The following is a 19,954-nucleotide window of genomic DNA, read 5'->3' as shown; positions in this document are numbered from 1 at the left end:
AGCCAATCCCCCGACAGGTGAGACAGGTCATCCACTGCCAGTTGACCAGAGATGCATGGTGACCCTAGGTAAGACCGGCAGAACCATGACCCTGGGTCCATCTCCAGAGCTAGCTTATACATGCTCGCCACGTGAAGCCACTGACTGATACATCTGTATGACTGATACAAATATACAGCAGGCTTTATGTTTGATACTGTCACTGCATTCGCAACACTTCTAATTTACCTTGGGGAAATAAAAACCACAAGTGAGATAAAGGCTTTATGGCAAAATTCTCCAGCCTCTTCTCCATTCAGCTGGATGCCCTGGGAAAGCAGTGCCCTGGTCGGAGCTGGGGTGGTTGGTACAGACCCTGACACAATTCATCTCTCTTCTGGCTGACAAGAACATACTTCTCAATCCTTCTCACTTATAAGAAGAGCTTTTGTTATTTTTATTCTTATGAATGTAATAATGCAGACTCATTAGTTCTGCTTTTCAGAAAAGCAGAACTAATAGGAATGCCACTAATTCAATAAAGAAGAAACACACATGGCTGATTGTCCTCCCCAGATGCTAGGGACACGGGAGAAGATGTCCAGCGGGAAAGGAATCTATAAAAAGGAGAAGGAGGGCGAGAACAGGATGAGAGATTTGGTCAGATTTCTGGGAAACTGGAAGTGACCGAGAGAGCGCCGTGCTGTGGATCAGACAGAGGAGCTGGAACTCGTAGCCTGGGAGGTCCAGTGTGGAGCTGGCAGCTACAGAGAGCAGGCCTGGGTGATGAGATGGTATTCAGAAAGCTCATTGGACGGTTACGTAGGCAACAGCCAGGCCTCTCGGCCCCCATCCATAAACGACTGGACAATCGGTCCAAGGATGCTTGGTCTTGGGTCAAACACTGCAAAATCTACTTGGGGAGGACTAGGAATGCAATACAGGGGTTACCATCTTACAGCGAATCCTTCCCTTTCTGGCTCTGGGGGAGCCCCCATGCACCTGCTTACCAGATCCTATCCGCCTACCCCAAAGCCAAGCCTGCCAGTCGCCTGCCTGGCTTGCAGACTGGAGCTCCCTGTGCAAATGTCAGCTCCCCTGGGAGGCCTTCCCAGCCACCCGAAAATGCCACCACCATGCCGCCACAGCTGCTCTCCTCTCTCCGTGATTTTGTAAGTGCATCTCTGTACGTCATGTTCCAGCATACGTATTCATTATTCATAAGATAATCAATATATTAATGCATTAATGATTACTTGTTAAATTGCTTATTATCTATTCCCCCTTTCCAGTAGAACACATACATAGTATATGTGTTTATGTACATAGAATCCACCAGTGCCTTAATAACAATAAACACAATTTTTTGAGTGCCCGCTCCGACTGAGGCGCCGCGCCAGAAGTGTTCCTTGAATCATGATTTAATTCTCACAAAGTATAGCGCGATGAGTGAGCACATGGGGGCAGGCTGGGACTGGCCTAGGCCCTGGCATTTGCTACCTGTGTGATCTTGGACACATTAATTAATCCCTCTAAGGCTTATCTTCTTCATCTATAAAAGGGGGAGGATGACAGGGACCACCTTATAAGGATGTTTGAGAATGAAATGATATCACAGAAGCAATAAGGTATCTGGGTAATTTCTTATAACAGCTCTATAGGGATGAGTCCCATTTTTATAGATGAGAAATGGAAATGCAGTGAGGTCAAGCGCCTTTTGCCCAAAGGAGCAAGTGACTGAGAGGGATCAAAGACGGGAGCTCAACCAAGCGCATGTGAAGAGCAGCTGGCTCTCTTCCGTGTATTTTCCTATAGCATTTTATTACAATAAGCATCTGTCATTAAAAAAAAAAACAAAAAAAACCCAAGAAACCCAGAAAGCTGTTTTCAGAATTTAGAATAATACAACAGAAAAGGAAAAAAAATACAGAAGATTTTGTCCTTGGCAACCATAACCCCCGAGCTTATGATTTACATCATCGCTTTAAGAGCACGAAGGAAATGCTGTTCTGGAAGAGAGAGGTCCTCCGGCTGCCTGTCCCGCAGTCCTTGCTGCCCTGTTCTCAGAGCCGCCCACCTCCCGGAAGGACCAGCTGGGGGCTCAGCCCTGCCGCTGACAGGGTCCGAATGGGACTGTCCCCCCCTTCATTCTTTTGACAGGAGGATATATTTTTTTCCTTTTGGGACACTGTCTCCTCCACCCCAATTGAGTCTACTTTGTTCTGGAAAGGCTAGCCCCATCCCTGACACCACAGGCGGTTGGTCACATGACACTGCCCTGCCAATCAGGGCCCCGGGTGGGGGGCTTTCCCTACTGCTGTGGGGAAGAAGCACTCCCTCTCTGCCAGGCTGGCTCCATGGCAGAAAGAAGGTCTGGGGCTTCCAGGGCCATCTATGCCATCACTTGGGGGGCATTTGTGGTTTTCTGAACAAAAGCACATTGGATGATAGGAAGGGACAGAATCCTATTGCTAGACTTTGAACACCTAGATCTACTCAAGTCCAAGGTCAACCCTTGGACTTTTTCATGACATGAGCCAATAAATTCCCTCTTTTGCTTAGACCATTTGGAGTTGGGTTTCTACTATAATATTTGCAGTCAAGTCCAATAGTTCAAGTTCATCGTAGGACGAGCCCTCTGTTCCCTGGTTGGACCAAAACTTCCTGGCATTCAGAAGCACTTTGGTGTCCTCTAACATAGAATGCCTTGGCTTGCTCAAGTCACGGAGTGGAATTGAGGCACCACACTGGGGCTGCTGGGAGCGGGGAGGAAGGCACTGAGTCCTTGGAGGATGACCAGCAAAAATATAGCCCATTCTGGAGAGCAGAGAGCTTTTCCTAGGAAGTGATGTGCTTTAGATTATGTTTTGACTTAGTTAATGGGGAGAGCTTTTCTGGAAGCCCCAGGGAAGGCTCCGTCATGATTGCCCTCATTTGGTATTACCGCTTTTATTTCACGTATTTTAACATTCATGGCTCAGAGGACACTCAGAGGGTACAGGTGCTTCATGGGGCAGAGGTGTGGGGAGAGGGCTGTGAGGACACTGGCAGCAGGGGTGTGGACTGGCTAAGTGTTCTGCAGCCCGCAACACCACCCCCACCCGGCCCCCCACCACCCATACCCATGGCCTCCAGCTTCCACCAACAGACAGGACTTCAGGCAAGTGCAGAGGAGAACGACAGAGCCTTGTGCCAGCGGCCTGCTAGAGTGGAAAGCAGAGGGCACATCTGCATCTGTTCACAGACTCCCTCACTGGTTCGCTCATTCATTCTTCTGCTCCTTCACTATTCACTGAACACACTGTGTGGCAGGCACCATGCTAGGGAGGTAGGGGGTGAAAAACAGAAGAGGCCCCTACCCCCCAGCACTGCCAGACTAATCTCTTCAAAGAGCCACAACACTCAGTTTCAGGAGTTACAGGGCTGGGAAAAGCAGCTTCAGCCAAAGCACACGGTGTCTCGGTCCACAAGGGCTCATCTGCTCAGCTCGCAAAGTGGGGCAGGAAAGAACATTCGTTTGAGAACTCCTAGGATGGCATCCGGGGGCACACTTTGGGGTAAAGTTCTCTCTGGTAGATCAACTGCAACCCAAACAAAAGGTCAAGCTCCTTTTTTTATAGCCACAGAGAATCAGCGGCGTGTTTTTTTCTCTCTCTCTCTCAGCTTCATCTCATTACTTGGTGCCACGATATCTTCACGAATTCTCAGCCCCGGGCAGGCATCAGGAGAAACTCTCTAATCACTGTGGTGCTTCCCTGAACATCCTGCTTATCACATCATGAATACTAATTACTGCAAGGCACTTGTGTAAGCAGTTTTCTCATTTCTTTCTGAGACATGAATACATTTGTAAACATGGTGCATCCTCATTAGAAGACAGACTGGGATCACATAACTCACCACAAGAGCGGCACTAAAATCGCAAGCACACGAAAGCTTCGCCTAGGAATGCCAGACTGATCGTGGTCCATCGGACGAAAATAATACTGATCGGGAGGAGGGAGGAGCTGCAGCCTAAGCAGTGCTCAGGTCTTGGCTGCTCGTGACAAAGCCTCGCTTCCCGAGGCCACCAGCCCAGCATGGTAGGGCTCTGCGCACACTGAGTTGACTATGGGTGGGACTCCAGGAGATTCGGGAGACTTCACTACTTCCACTACGGTCCTTGGACCAGGAGTGTGAGCACCGTCTGGAAGCTCGAAGGACGTGCACACTCCCCACCTTCTACCCTCCCCTTGATCAAGATCCGCCAACGCCCAAGTGATAACTATTTTCATCAAAGCTCGATAAGCGCTGGCCTAGTGAAATTAGCTAGGTGTTTTCTGAGTTCTCATGAGTTTTTTTTCTTTTAAATTTTGATCCCAATCTGTGTAGGTAGAACGAGATAGACTAGCTGCCTTTCCAAGAAAAAAGAAGTGGGCTAGGTGATAAAAAAGCTTTGAAGAGGCCTTGGCTGGGTGGTTAGTTGGTTGGAGTGTTGTCTCATACACCAAAAGGTTGCGGGTTCGATCCCCGGTCAGGTGCGTATGGGAAGCAACCAACTGATATTTCTCTTTCATATCCATGTCTCTCTCTCTCTCTCTCTCTCTCTCTCTGTCTCTCTGTCTCTGTCAATCTCTCCCCCTTCCTTTCTCTGTAAAATCAGTAAACACATCCTCGGGTGAGGATTTAAAAAAATCTTTGAAGAGGAACAGAATTATTCAAGTGCTGCTCAAAAATTCAGGTGCATTAGTTACAAAAAAAATAAATAAGATACCAGAAATACTGCTGCTACGAACTGGAATTATTACACACAGCAAGGCTCCCCAAACGATCTATAAGAAAGGGCTGCTGGTCCGAGGACCACACCCTGAGAACCACGGTGTTCAAGGACAGATTTGGCACGTCCCAGAGCACAGTACGGTTCAGAGCTGTGGGAAAAACAGGAGAATGACCGTCAGGTGGTTGGAAAACAAGACTCTGTCAGTCCTGACAGCGTGAAGGCCCTTGAGCGCCGCGCCGGAGCAATCAGTTTGGAAAAGTCAAGAGAGGCTGAATGAAAAAGAACAGCCCTCACGCTGGGACCCCTGAGTGTGTCGCTGGGAATCTGCAGACAGACATGGCCAGGAGGCTGAAAGTGTCCTGCTCAGTTGATTCGTGACAAATGCCATTAATGGGAAGCGTCATGTGAAGGGTGAGGAGCTGGTGTTGATAAATAGCAAGAAAGGAGAGAAGCCTGGGAGAGAAGAGAGAGGCGTCGGTGGGACAGACCCGTAGCTGCTCCTGGGCCCTCTGTGCACAGTTCTCTAATCTGCACGGCAGCTAGTGGGAGACAGATGAGGAAACTGAGACTCAGAGGTTCGGGAAGCCCAAGGTCACACAGCCAGTAAGATGCAGGACTATGATTTGAAGGCAGCTCCATCTGCCTGCCAAGCCCCTGTGTCTTGCCTGGACCTTACGTGGATTGTGGATATCACATGGAAACTCTCACCCTGTACTTCCCATAGTGCCAGGGAATCTTCGACATCCCTAATACAATGACCTCTTTACTCCTCACAATCACCCTAGGGGGTAGGTATGCTTATGAGCCCCATTTCCCAGAGGAGGAACTGGGGGCTGTGGAACCCGCCTGAAAACAGAGGCAGTAAGTGGCAGATCCAGGATTTGAGCTTGCGCCCATTGCCACTGCACTCTGCTGGCTCCAGCCTGGAAGGGCAGGGGGTTCCAAGGAGGAAGATAATAGGACAGGCAGGCGTGTAGCTTGGTCAAAATTCTGGAAGAGATGAGGAAGCAGCTGCAGAAGAATGAGGGGTGGCAGGCCTGTGTCTGTGGACAGACCCCAGCTGTCCTTCCATCCAGCTGCATTTTGCTCATCTAATTGGACTCACCTTTTCTGGATCCAGTCAAATCCTTTCCTCACCCACTACTCCCCAGAACATCCCTGCCAGCCCTGTGCCAAATCCCAAACACCACCCAGGCCAGCCTTTCTCTCCAGGATTGAACCTTCCTGCAATGCCCCGAGTAGGGACAAGAGTGTATACAGGGGGAAGTGAGTGAGCTGACCCGGCTGTCTCCGCCTCTGTCATGTCCAGCACCAGCCTTGGCCATGACAGTGGCCAGTCCTGCTCTGTTTTCCAATGAACTGACCAAGCATGGGACCTCCTTCTTCCTCAGACAGAACCATTCACAGCCACAAAACTCAAAACATGTGGAAGTCACAGACAGCAGCTCAGCAAGGCCCCCGAGTGCACTGGAGGAGCCTGGCCCGAGGGAGTCTGATTTGGTCGAGTCCAAAGCTGGGACTCAGGCCTCTAAGTTTCTGGATGCCTCAGAGTCAAGCTCTGTAGAAGAAGTCTTTCCATTAGGATGGGAGAGGCTAAAGATGGCCACAAATTCTTTGCTATTTCTGCCTTTGAAAGGTAGAGTATAAATTCCCCTTCTCCCTGAATCTGCTTTGGCCTCGGTGACTTGCTTGCCCCTTAAATGTGGCAGAAGTGCTGTTCCAGAATCTCTGAGGCCAAGTTACAAGTCCTGCACCTGCATTCCAGACTGCCCGGAGCACTCTGTCCCGATGCCCTGGGCTGCGGTGTAAGAGATGGAGCTACGCTGAGACTCTTATGCTGGAAAGACTGTGTGTGGGGGCCACACTGGAAGCCCTGAGGGCACAGAGCGAGAGAAGGTGGCCCTGGCTCTAGTCACAGTCTCTGTGTCCCTCCAGCTGAAGCCTATTTTCTTCCTTTTCTTTTCCTTTTTTTTTTTTTTTTTTGCTAAATTGGAGGTACTTTTATTTTTTTTTCAATTTTTCAATTATTTTATTGTTGTTCAATTACAGTTGTCTGCATTTTCTCCCCACCCCTCTACCCCACCCCAGCCAACCCACCTCCCTCCCCTGCTTCCACCCTCCCCCTTGGTTTTGTCCATGTGTCCTTTATAGTAGTTCCTGAAAACCCTTCTCCCCACTGTCCCTCCCCCCTCCCCTCTGGCTATTGTTGAAATGAGTGGATCAAAAAACTATGGTACATTTACACAATGGAATTCTATGCAGCAGAGAGAAAGAAGGAGCTTATACCCTTTGCCACAGCCTGGATGGAACTGAAGAGCATTATGCAAAGTGAAATAAGCCAGGCGGTGAGGGACAAATACCATATGATATCACCTTTAACAGGAACATAATCAACAGAAGAAAAAAGTAAACAAAATATAACCAGAGACATTGAAGCCCATTTTCAATGAAGAGAAGTGCCTACATTTGGCAATGATGTCTCTTGACAAAATGACAATCTTAAATAGTTTTGGATTATGCTCAACTTACTAAAACTTCTCTTATACAACACCAGCGTGACTAGTATTGTTAAAACATTCCAACAAATCAAATTTGATTAAGATTGCACTAAGCACAATTTATGAATCAACTTCAAAAGAGCCAAATATGATGGTGATTTTTATTACAAATTATTGATATTGCATGCTGCTTAAAACCATGTTGGAGGAAATTTCTATGGGATTTGACTCATCAGACTGAGTCCAATCACTAGCTGCTTTTTGTAAATAAGATATATTCATAGAAAATAACTTTTCTCAAGTTAAAAATTCAAAATCTGAAGGTCTTTTGTTTACTTTTCATATCTCCATTTCAATGTGAAATTACACCATTTTATCATCTTCTTAATTTCTATTTGATACGTACTTTCCCCCGCAATAATTGATACTCTCATACAGTAATTCATGCATTTCCATTTTCTTTCTCATTTATTTTCTGGTTTGGGAGGTTTGTTCATTTCTCTAGTGAAAGTTTTACATTCATCAAACAGACCTCAAAGTACTTTCTCTCAACCCTCAGTTAAAACAGAGAACAAAACAGATTTTGAAAATATTCTTGATGAGTGCGCTCCCACCAAGGCCAGGAAAATACAATTATAAGTTATAGTTTTGACTTAAATAAAATATTGAAAGTCACATTTTGAGTTTAATATACCTACTTTTCAATTTTTCAATATTTTTTCAGATATTTTAATATCCTAGAAAAAAATACATAAAAACATTATGTAGGGGACATAGTTCCTTTTTTCTCACTGTCCAACAGACTTTTACCAGATCCTATCTTTAGTCAAAATTGTTATATTTTGTTCTTTATAAGTTTTCTGTACTAATTTTTGATTTTTAAACATACTTAATTAAGATATTATTTATCTTGATAATGAGGGTTTTGTCGCTCGAGGTGAGTGCCCTGCTAGCCCTGACCTGGGCCCGGATGGGCCGTGCCACGTGGGCACTTTTGACTTGAGTTTTCCATGGTGGCAGGAAAGGACCTGGTGGGGGATGGCCAAGCCAGTGGAAGGGGAAACCATGACCCGTGAAGCCCATGGTTCCCGGAGGAGAAGGGGGTGCCCAGGGGAGGAGGTACCCCTGGGACATACCTAGGGGTGTGTGGTGGGGGACAGAGGTGGCAGTATCCAGAACATGCTGGGGATGAGGAACAGCAGAAAAAAGCTGGTGAAAATATCCATGGATTCCACATATTAGTTGTTGAGATTTTTGCTCTAGAGACTCTAGGGGGGCGGGACTGGGGAGGGGAAGAGCTTTGAAGGAGGGGGTCCTGTGTCAGCAGTGAGGGATAAAGACCAATGAAATGCTATTACACAAGAAAGTCCTATATAAAAACATCTTTCTGAAATGGCTTGGTGGTGGATGTGTCAGGGTACCCTGTTCCTTCTAGGGCTTTCCCAGGTGTCCTTCGTACGGCTTGGGTACAGCAGCGCCTCTGCTTTGCAGCCACTCTGGCCTTGGCAGGACCCACCCAGCTGTCCCTATGTGGCCCTTAAGGAGCCCTCTCCAGACTCAAGGCCACTGGCACCGAGCTGGCCTGGACTTTCCCATCTCTCAGGTGGCTCCAAGGCTCTCGGCCCTACCCTCACGCCTGATTCATTCCTCACGATATGGTTCAGCAGGGGTGATTCATGTTCTGCCAGGCAGTTGTCAAGTCTGGGGGCCAGGGGGATGAAACGGTTTCTTTTAGCCTCAGCTGTTTGGAGGCAGGAATAAATGTCATGTAAATTCGGCTTTTTTTTTTTTCCTGCTATTTACAAAGCTGATCGGGACTCCCTTCTTTTATTTGTCAGAATCAACTTGAAGTAAGAGAATTTAACAGACTTTACTTGAAGAGCTGCTGTTCTTGCTCCAACTGCAGAAATGCACACTCCGAGCGACACTGGCCTGGAAGGGAAATCTTGCATCCCCTCTGCTGTGCTGACTGGGATGATCTGGTGACCGAGACGGCAAAGCAAGGTCAGCACATATGGATTCCTTCCCAACCTCTCCCCTCAGTATGTGGCCTTGAAGACACCAGCTCAACTCTCTGCATCTCACCTCCCTCATTCTCAGAATACAAATGATCGCAATTTCCTGCAACTGAATTTCCAGGGCCATGCAGTGGCCTCCCATCTCACCTCACCCCTCACGGCCTGACATATTGACGTGTTCCAGTTCTGCTCCCATAACATCTTCACACTCGTGTGTTAAGAAATGTGCCCACTTCCTGCACTTTTGGGTTACTCATCTGTTTTGTTAATGGTAACATCACACTCTATAGTGGTGCTTTCCCTTTAAATTAAGGTCCAAGCTGGTTGTTTGAACAAGATGATTTGATTGCTGATAACATCACCTAATTCTGGACTATAGCGATAACATGCACACAATGTGTTGCTGTGAAAACAGAAAGGCAAGGACTTTGCTGTATGTGAAATGATGGCTAAGATATTGTAAAAAAAAAAAAAAGTCACAGTTTTCTTCATATTAAAATACTTTGATTGCTGCCCTGACTGGTGTGGCTCAGGGGGTTGCAAACCAAAAGGTCACTGGTTCAATTCCCAGTCAGGGCACACGCCTAGGTTGCATACCAGGTCCCTGGTTGGGGGCATGTGTAAGAGGCAATCAATCGATGTTTCTCTCACACATCAGTGTTTCTCTCCCTCTTTTTCTCCCTCCCTCCCTCTCTCCCTAAAATAAATAACATCTTTTAAAAAATACTTTGATTGGAGTTGTTGGGGCTGCTGTGTGACGAACAACATCTGCCACTTACTGAATGCCATCGAGCTCAGTCCTCTCGGTCCTGAGAACAAAACTATGAGACGGGTATTATTTTGTGACAACAAAGGCTACACAGCCCCTCTGCGCTCTCGCAGCCCCCTCTGCTGATTCCATAGAGTATTTATTATGCCATATTGAGATCTCCCATTTCCTGTCTCTCACACGACTTTACGTTCTTGTAGGCAGGACCGGCCCCATAATCTGTGGGGCTCAGTGCCCAAGTCAAACAGATCTTCTTGTCAAACAATCGTTAAGAGTTTCAAGGCAACAGGAACAGAGCATTAAGCCAAGCTCGGGGCCTTGCAGTGACTGGACACCACGAAGGTGGCCCTGCTTGTGGGGCAGGGAGTGTGTCTTATTCTCGGTGGGTCTCCAGACACAGCAGCCTGCTCTGGCACCTGGTGCCCAGCAGACATTAAGTCACCATTGGAAAAATTTATGAGTTGGAAGATACGTGAATATCACCACTCACTGCTACCACCCCATCACCATCTAATTAACAAAACTGAGATCGTGGACTGCAATAGTACTATCATATATTGATAAAGCATATAAAAGGTGATGCACATATTAGTTATCACAACATAGGTCAACAGGGCTAGCCTATATTTAACAGACAGATGCTTGGAAAAATAAAAAATCAAAATCCAGTTACATATGGTTGATCAGAGACATGACCAAAACATCATAGAGAAGATTAAAACTGAAGGAAAAGGCTGGAGAGCAGCAGGTAAACACAAAGAAAAAAGAGGGAGAGCAGACCAGACTAAATAAAATCAAGAAAAACCTATTAAATAAGACAGATGGTTATTTTCCCATTGATAACAGTATAGCCAATAATGGAGGCCTAAGAGGCCAAATAATAAAACTGACATAAAGAAAAACAAAGGGAAGTTTTTAAAAATCACAGTGGGGGATTTGAAAAGCTCTATCATTCTTTGACAAATCAAACAAGAACAGAGAGAAAGAGAATTATTAGCAGCTTGGTTGGAAATATAGATAAAAATATGCATAAAATGCAATATCTTTGAAATAGAAAAGTCTTATTTCCCTTCCCCAGATACGCAAGGAAGATTCATAAAACTGAATTATATTCCAGACAGAAAGAACGCCTCAAAGGATTCTGCAGGGCAGATAAACTGTCCAGACAAGACCCACTGACTTTAAAAGGCAGGCATTCAAAACAAACACGGAATCGTGAAAATGGAAACCGCCTGCCATTTAGATCTCTCCCTCCCTCCACCACCGAGATTCCTCTTAGGTAACTCTTCTGTCAAACAAACAACAAACAAGAAAACTAAAACCTCCAATTGTGCTGTGGAGGTTCCTGCCGTTTTGTATTCTTCTCACTCGTAGGTGAGACAGGAGCAGAGAACCCACCGGTCCACGTGACTTACTGAAATATCACGCAGCCAGTCGGACTGCCTCACGCCCAGTGTAGTGACGAGAAATGCCCTTGTGTTCCCTGACCCCTAAGGGTGCACTGCCTTGACCCTGCAGTTCATTTAACCCATCAGTCAGCACTGTTCAGGGATGTCTACGGATGTGGTACAACCGGGAAGAAAAGGAAAATCAACACAGAAGTTTAGAAGGAAGGTCTCTGGGCAGAGAAAGGGGGGTCACTCTGGTAAGGTTGTTTCCCTGAACCTGCATTCACTTTATTATTCTTCTTTAAACTGTGCAAATCCACAATATATACTCTTGGGTATGTAGGACATATTTCACAATTTTTTAAAAAGTAAAGAAAGAGTAGAAAAACATTACGGTTTAGCACGTGGTCCGGCAGGGAATAGCATTTACAGAGACAGAAATAAAGCCCTGATGGACGGTTAGTTACCGAAAGGCAAGGGATGGGAAGGGAGGGAGTGCGGGGCGGAAGAGGCTAAACCCTCTTGTTCCACGGTGGGAAGTAACAGATGATGCTGAAAACTGAACAGTTAACGAGGACCAGTATGGGCATGCTGCACAGAGACACGGAGGACAACTTTACCAAGAGCTGTAAGTGAAAGTGGGTGGGTGGGGGAGGGAGGGGATGAAGAACAGTTGCAAGGCTGTGTTTTTCATAACCAACCTGACTCTCTGAACTCTGTGCATATACAATTTTAGTAAAAGTAAATGCCTTATAAAATAAAGCATGAACCACATCGTGGTGAAGAATGACAACATACAGTTTCAGGATAGGTTTAAAAGCTATTGTTGTGAGATCATGTGTTCGTGGCCTCAGGGAAAAATACCAGTGGCAGAGCTTTAAACTGATTTGAAATAACTCCGCCAGTCGTGCAGCTGCCCGGCTGGGGGAAGCCACCATACTTGACTCCGCATGGTTCTGCTGGGGAGAGAGCCGATGTAAACCAAGGGCTTCAGGAAAGCCGGTTCATGGGGTAAGAGACGATAAAGGCGGCAGTTCCCAATCAATATGTGATTATACATAAGGAGCGGTTCTGAAGGTGCACATCACTGTACTAGTACATTTACCTGTAAGCGGACAGTTGATGACTATACCTACACCTCGGAAAGTTTATGTATCAGTGATGGGCAGAAGAATCCCACTTTTGTCCATCTTCCCATGGGGAAAGTTGGGAATAGCATTTTATTGAGGGGGGGGGTACCTTCACATTCCAGCAAAAGAAGTTTGGGGTTTCTGGAAGTCCTTTCTAAGCATGGCGCTACAGGTGGGAACCAGAAAGGAAATGATGAATACATATTACCTCACTGCAATTTAGCATTTCCACAGAAGTTAAAAGTCTGGAAGTCTGGGACCAGACTCCAGACATGTCAAGGTCAGGGCGCCCATGGAAACCAGACGGGTGGAGTGCAAGCCCCTGCGCTGACTGCTGGGGCTGGTCTTGGCCTTCCTGTGCCACCGGGCTCCCCTAGACTGGCTCTCAGGCTTGCGTCTCCGGTAGGAGACGGGAACATTCCTCTGGTGGAACTGACCAAACTCCAAAGGAAAGACCCACTGATGATCCCCCCAATAAAACTGTCCAGCCAGAGCATTCTAGACTAAAGCCCACCAGTCACCAAGTCCCACTGGTCTTCCAATGAGCTTTTAGTGCGTCGTTCTTAAGGATAAACACAGTCCTGGGGTATCAAATACTTGAGTGACGTGTCCATTGTGAAAGATCAACACCAAAACACACAGAATAAAGAAACTCAAAGGACAAGCAAACTTCCAAAAATATTAATAAGGGGGCATATTGCAGCTATGAAGCAACATTCCACTCTAAAAGGAACAGAGAAACAGAAAGTAACTCAGAAATTTTAAAAAAATTGTTGTGAAAATTTAAAACTTAGTAGATAAAATGGAAGCTAGAGTTGAGGATATCGTCCAGAAAACAGAGCGAAAGGGCCAGAAGAGAATTCAGGAGGAAAATAAGACTAGAGAATTAATCTGTGAGGTCCAGTATCTGTGCTCCAGAAGGAGCAAAGCAAATGGAAGCGATAAAGTAATCAAAGAAATAACTCACGGACATCTCCCACGCCCGAAAGAGCTGCATTTCCAAAGTGAAATGGTTCTCTCAGAGCCCAGGGCAAGGGGAGGAAAAAGACGCAGATGAAAGTCCATCACTGTGAAACTTTACTACACTGGGACCAGAGGGGAGACAGCGGCGCACAAAGGACCAGATATCACAGGGCCTTTGGACCACGCAGTGGCAACACCAGGAAGCTGGTGTTTCTAGTCACAGTAATAAAATACTGAAAACTGATCTAACAAGGATTATGTTCTAAACATACTGGGAGAACGGTGGGAAGGGGGGTGTATATGTTGGGAGCTTGGAGGAATAAGAGAATAAAACCTTTTCATTTTGAGGAATAAAGAGATAAACTAAAAAAAAAGAAGCCAAGCTATTTAGAAATTTGGAGATAAATACCCCAAAGAAAGCTAAAGGTTGAAAATGGTTGTATCTAGGAAGCGGGAATAGGGTTGGGGTGGGGCAAGGGACTACAGTTATTTTATACAACAAATCAAGAGAACTAGTTGCCATTCTAAGTCGGTACATATACATGACATTGATTACAGTAAAATTAAATAAAGAACCAAGGATTAAGCTCTTAGCTCAAGGTCCCTGAGAAATCTTAATCAACAAAATCCCCGAGAACACACAGGTCCCCTAGGCTGCCGCCCAGACGAGCTGTGTGCAGAGTTCGCCTGGAACACGCAGCCCGCAGCTCGGACGTGCCTCTCCCGCTCCCTGCTGGGACCAAGTAAGGAGTCCAGCCACAGTCTCAGAGCTGGCACACCTGCAGGGACGGCAGTCGCACCTACAGCACTCGCCACACCAGGGCTCTGTTTAATCAGCGGCAGAATAAAATCCTTCCCGTTCTTGCCACGCACTCAACAAAATGAGGAGAAATGCTGTTTTCTATTTTTGAAATAAAACCAGTAGTACACCACGTCCTTTAAAATTCATTTCTTAATGTTTGCACAGGCACTCGTATGTAAAACATTCAAAACTTATGCACAAAACAGGACAAACATGACCTAGTTCAGTAGAAAACATCAATGGCAACAACCAGGCAGCCTATAATAATAAAGGATGATAGTAAATAATCAATACTAGTAACATGTAAAACAAAGGACCAGTCAACATTGCTTAATTATTAAAATTACCGGAAGGAGTAGGTCTCGCTCTGCCAAGTTCTTCTACCCAGATCTAGTTCAAGTGTCTGGAGAAAGAATTAAATGCCGGGACACAGCTAATGGAGTCCCCAGGTCTTCACTCCATGTCCTTGTGGCCAGAAAAGCCCAGAGGCGGAGCGTGAGCCGAGAATCCTCCTCAGGAAGACACAGGGCTCCCGGCGGAGAGCCACCCCCGAGAGAAGGCACAGCACAGTGCCTTCATCTGTTTCTATTACTGGCTTCAGAAGGAGGTGACAGAGCTGTGAAATCTCAGACAACCACGCTGAGAAAAACCCATCAACATGCGTGCTGCGGGGAGCGAGAGGGACCAAAACTCATTTAAAGCTGCCCAATTGAATAAAACTTTGTGGAGGAAATGTCACATGAATTTTTACTTTACCTACCTACCTACCCACCTACCTACCTATCCACCTACCTATCCATCACTTTTTGGCTCTGCAAATTCAAGATCCTGTGACATAGAAAAGCCCAGGACATGGTTCCACCTAGTGCTTTCCCATTGGCCAGACCATCGGGTCTACTCGGACAGATGTTCTCAACACGGGCATGCTTGCCATGGTAGCAACAGCTGGGATGGGGGAAGGAGAGGGTGGGAGAGATCCCCCGGGGAACTCTCTGGGCAGGGTGAGCAGGCACCCTTCCCCGTGGTGCACAGGGGTGTGAGTACCTGGTTTGCCCGTCCATGTGGACACCAGTGTGTGCAAATGTAGCTATAGCATGATGAGTGGATATGACCACTCATAGCTGTGACCACAGGCAACGTATTTTGCTTCTGTGAACCTCAGTATCCTCACCTGTACAATGGGCATCATTCCCACCCCCACCTTGTTGAACAGATCCAAATGGACTATGCTTGTAGTGCTTCAAGTTACCATGCTTTGCGTATGTTAGCACTCAGATGTTAGTACCACCTCGTCAGCAAAGCATGATGACTAATAAGCACGGATATTGTTTTTCTCTGACCACGCACATTGTGAAGGAGGTATCACAGGACGTTCATGTGTGACCCCGGGCACTTGCAATGGCCCTCCTATTCTGCTGTGAGTTCCCCTCCCTTCACTTCAGGTGGCCACTAGAACAGAAGCTTCTACAGGAAAAGCTGCCTACCTGCCCAGTGCCCATCCAACTACCGGCTCTCCGCTGGGCCAGGCTGCTCTCAGTCCAAGACCAGTGCAGATTTTTCAGATAAGATTTCTTTCTGGGGCTGAAGACAACAAGAGGCTTTGACTCACAATCCCTGTTCAAACACACACACACACACGCATGCACACACGTGTGTGTGAGGGGAACAGAACATCTGATAGGAAACAGCTGGGGAGGCTTTGCTGTAAAGCATGGATTTGAAGAATGTGCTTTTCCCTTTATGGAGAAGTGGTAGGTAAAATATTCTGCAAGTCATCGCACTAGCTCCCGTCCCTGTGTGAGTGCTTGTGCGTGACTCAGAACATTCCCGGGCGCCCCGGGCACTCTGCTCACAGCCCACCACGGTGTATATAGATAGCATTTGCTTAGAGAAGGACCTACAGATGATGAGGGTGTTAGAGAGGGAAGGTTCTTTCCTGCCTGGCCAACTCACCGCAACGTCTGCAGGTGGGCCCTTTTCTGCCAGCCAAATGCATGTGTGCAAAATGCTGTTTACGCTTGACTGGAATGTATCGCATTGGGAATGGGTTCTGTTCATTTATATAGGATATGAACACAAACTCTGAAAAGGCCCATGCCTCACCCATTCATTTTCGTGCAAAAATCAACAGCCACTTTTTACAAAAACAGGAATAGGTATATATTCCGCAAATCAAACATGAACTTAATGGACTTCTGTTCAAAGGTAAATCTCCAAAAAAAAAAAAAAAAAGGCTGCTCTCGCTGGTTGATTTGAAAAATAAGCTGAAATCATGGCACGATCTCTGTCAGGGCCAAATGCGAGTCATCGGACCTGCCAGTCTATCAAGGAGGCATTTGCTGGTGAAGGTGCTAGCAAGTGGGACTTACAAGCAAGTGCTGTAATGAACGCGAATGGCAGTTTCTGCTGTTGCTCCGACAGATGGATGCAGAACACTGGGATTCTCTAACGCTCCTCCAGCTGAAACCCTCTGGAGATACTGCTGTTCTCATTAAGTCACCGAGGTCATCTTCATCGAAGTCCACCCCACCCCTCTGTCATCAATAGAGGATCACAAATCCCCTGTCCAGTGCCCACGTTGTTTGAGCAGAGGGGACCTGCAAATGGGTTTCGAGGTGACCCCAAGCCTCGGCAGGCTTGTGCCTGCTGAGAAAGTTGCAAGGCCTGAGCCCTGGGGCCACGCTGCGGGGTCCCTCAGGCATGGAAGTCGTGCCTGTTCCCTACAGCCCCACCTCCAGAGTGGGAGCCCGGCCAAAGATGCCCGCTGTGGAGGTGGGGGTGGTGGGCTGCTTTTTATTTTAGTGTTATCTACCATGGTGGACTTCAAGGCTTTGAATTGAGAGATCCAGTCCATCTGTGTATCGCCAAAAATATCTCTGAGAAATGCCTTGAATAAATTGCTCTTAGAGGGGGCTTCTTTGTTGTTCACACTGAAATTGAAACCACTGACCAGGGTTCCAAGAAGAACCCCAGAGCCGACCCTTCAGAAAGTCTCCAGACTTCTGAGTTCTTGGGAGCATCAAATGCAGAGAGTAAGCGTGACAACCGTAAGGCCAGCCAACCCGGAGTAAATCCTGACTCCACATCCCACCCATGAGACTGTGGGCAAGTTCCCTGACCTCTCTTTCCTTTGTTTCTGCATCTGTCAAGTGGGGGCAACCGCTTTATAAACTTGTCATGAGGGTAACTGAGAGCTTAGAGCAGTGAGTCAGTACAGAATAAGCTCGCAGTCACGTTAGCTGTTACACAGAAAAGAAATTTCCGTTCCCATCAGCTCTTGCTCTTGTAGCTGGTGGTGGGGTCTGCGACTCCAGGTCCAGCCCCTGGAGAAGCTGAAAGCCCCCATGGCAACAGATGAGCCTTTTCTCGGGGAGCTGGCAGGGCTGCTGATGCATGGCACCCGGATGCAGACAGCCCGGAGTTAGGACGATGGGTGGAGCATTTTTCTTTACCCAAACAGTAAACCAGGGGCTTTGCCAAGTGGCACAGCTGCTGTTATCTCTGAGTGCCCAGATTTTTCTTACAGTTGTCGTTTTGCCTGGCAAAGGAAGTTTTCATCATTTTAGAGCCGCTGGTGCCTTTGTCCATTGCTTCGTCCCCGCCCAGGCCTTACTGCTGTGACAAGGAGGTGCAGCGCAGAGCTGCTAGGCTAGGCCCCGGTTTTCCGGGCTGCTCTCACAGCACTGCACCTGGGGCTGGGCCGGACACCCCTCTGTGCAGCGATGGCCTGAAGTCACACAGAGACTCTGGCCTGGAGTGGCCACCCCTGTGGTCAGAGCTGACACAGACCCGCTGAAAACAATCTTTGGTTTCTTTGGTCACTTAGAGGGGGGTTTTGTTAGCTGAGAGTTGAAATTATGGACTGAAAAATCATTTGCAGAGATCTCCCTATTGGATCACCTTTGTCACGTGCCAAATTTGACTTCAACATCACAGTGTGTCCCGTTTTACACAGTGAGGTCTCAGGGCCTAGGAGCTGCCCCTCAGTCAGAAGAGAAACAGGGAAAAAATCCTAGCCTAGGTCCAGGTGTGAGGTTCCACCTCCCCATCATACAGCGGCTATGTGACCAGGTTCAGTTCCCTCCCTTCTCTGACCGTAGTTTTCTTATCTGAGGCCCCCACAACGGTATGGTGTTGGAATTACATTTGAAGTTGGAACATAAGTTTAGGATTTGGCTGCCATTTGGGGCATATGCAGACATGGAACGGCCTGAGGAAGACAAAACCACCGAGGGAGGCTTTGCAGGGTCAGGGGTCACAGGTATGGTCTGAGGGCTTGGGGTTGGTGCGTGTGTGCGTATGTGTGTTGGGGGCTGGGGAAGAGCGACAGAGGGGAGGTGATGTGTTGTACAGTGTACAAGGGTGTGACAGAAAAGGGGGAGGGTGTGTACGTGAGAGAATCAGATACAGACTGACACCGTGTATATCATTCACAGGGGCTGGAGAGAAGGAAGGACAGGGAGAGAAGAGGGAGGGGGAGGGGAAGGAGCAGAGGAAAACTGGGAGGATGGGAAGAGAAGGAGGAGGAGGAGAGGAGAGGGACTGTGGAATATGCAAGAAAGACACTGTGTGAGAGCATATGGTGAGTGTGTGAGAGAAAAGGACATGGGGAGGGGAGGAGGGCAAGGAGGAGAGCCAAAGAAGGGAGGGAGGCAGAGAGGGTGTCTGTGGTGTGTGTACAGGTGTGAATTCATGTCTTTCTGTGTGTGGTACGTGTGTGTAGTACGTGTGTGTAGTATGTCTCAGCCGTGACCAGGGCCTGGATCGCACATACAGCCAGCCTACACATTTCCCAGAAAGCTTCCCAGCTCCCTGGAGAAGCACAGGCAGGGGCTTGGGGAATCCTCTCCTCTGACTGGCTCTAAAGCAGGCTGAGTTCTCCAAGTCTGAAGGTGGAGGATCAGGAGGCGCCCCACCCTGAGGGTCCTGCCCTACCCCCTGCTGGTCAGGGCCCAATTTCTGGCTCTGGGTATCTGAAAGGCTGGCCCTATATACACTGGGTGGGGTGGTCCTCACTCAGAGCCGTTGGTCCCACATTAGCTGGGGTTTCTCAGAGCAGCACAGCCTGTGTAGGCAGCTGCTAGAAGCTGACTCACCCTCTGCTCAGGGAGGGAGGATGCTGGGATCAGGTACCGCTCCAGACACCAGGAAGTCTTCCTGCAAGGGATGTGAGGGACGGGGCATCAGGCTCCATCCTTGCCAAGGACAGGAACGGTGCTGAACTGGCTAAGTTTGCAGGAGGTGTGAGGTCAGTTTGGAAAATTAAGAAAGGAGACTGTGGTGGCATCCATTCATCCTCTTCCTGGTGAAACTGTACCCCCAAAATTTGGGGAACTGCATCTCCCCACTCACAGCTCTCTTTTTTTTTTGACCTCACTCTCAGCTCCAAGAGTGGGTCTTGCCTTCATCAGCCATCTTCCCTTCTTCCCAGCCCGTTAGGTCAGGGAGGGACAAGTGACCCCAAATCGGGCCAATGAGAGCCATGCCTTCGGCTTTTGTGCAGCCCTGGGGAGTGGGTGGTTCCTGGGATGTGTGATTGAGAGAGGGAGAGGCTGGAGCTCTGGCTACCACATGCTATCATGCGAAGTTTGAAACCGCAGTCCATGAGCAGAAGGCAATGGAACGTTAAAGGAACTGAATTCAGCGGT

The 19,954-nt window shown here is 47.7% G+C and overlaps 1 protein-coding gene across 7 annotated transcripts in view; it reads right to left on the bottom strand.

The window, feature by feature from the left end:
- Nucleotides 1-19,954, bottom strand: part of MYRIP (myosin VIIA and Rab interacting protein) — a 198,812-nt gene that overhangs the window by 70,762 nt on the left and 108,096 nt on the right. The window contains exon 1 of one of the 7 annotated variants that reach the window (XM_053930478.2): nt 13,509-14,078. The exons of the other annotated variants lie outside the window; for them this stretch is intronic. Coding sequence (XP_053786453.1) covers nt 13,509-13,606 — 98 coding nt within the window. The 5' untranslated portion in view covers nt 13,607-14,078. Of the gene's footprint in view, nt 1-13,508; nt 14,079-19,954 lie in introns of those variants that run through there. 7 annotated transcript variants of the gene reach the window in all.

The sequence above is a fragment of the Desmodus rotundus genome, chromosome 8 (genome assembly GCF_022682495.2).
Source record: "Desmodus rotundus isolate HL8 chromosome 8, HLdesRot8A.1, whole genome shotgun sequence".
Taxonomy (NCBI): domain Eukaryota; kingdom Metazoa; phylum Chordata; class Mammalia; order Chiroptera; family Phyllostomidae; genus Desmodus; species Desmodus rotundus.
The sequence above is the reverse complement of the archived record's forward strand: the minus strand, read 5'-3'. Positions and strand labels throughout refer to the sequence as shown.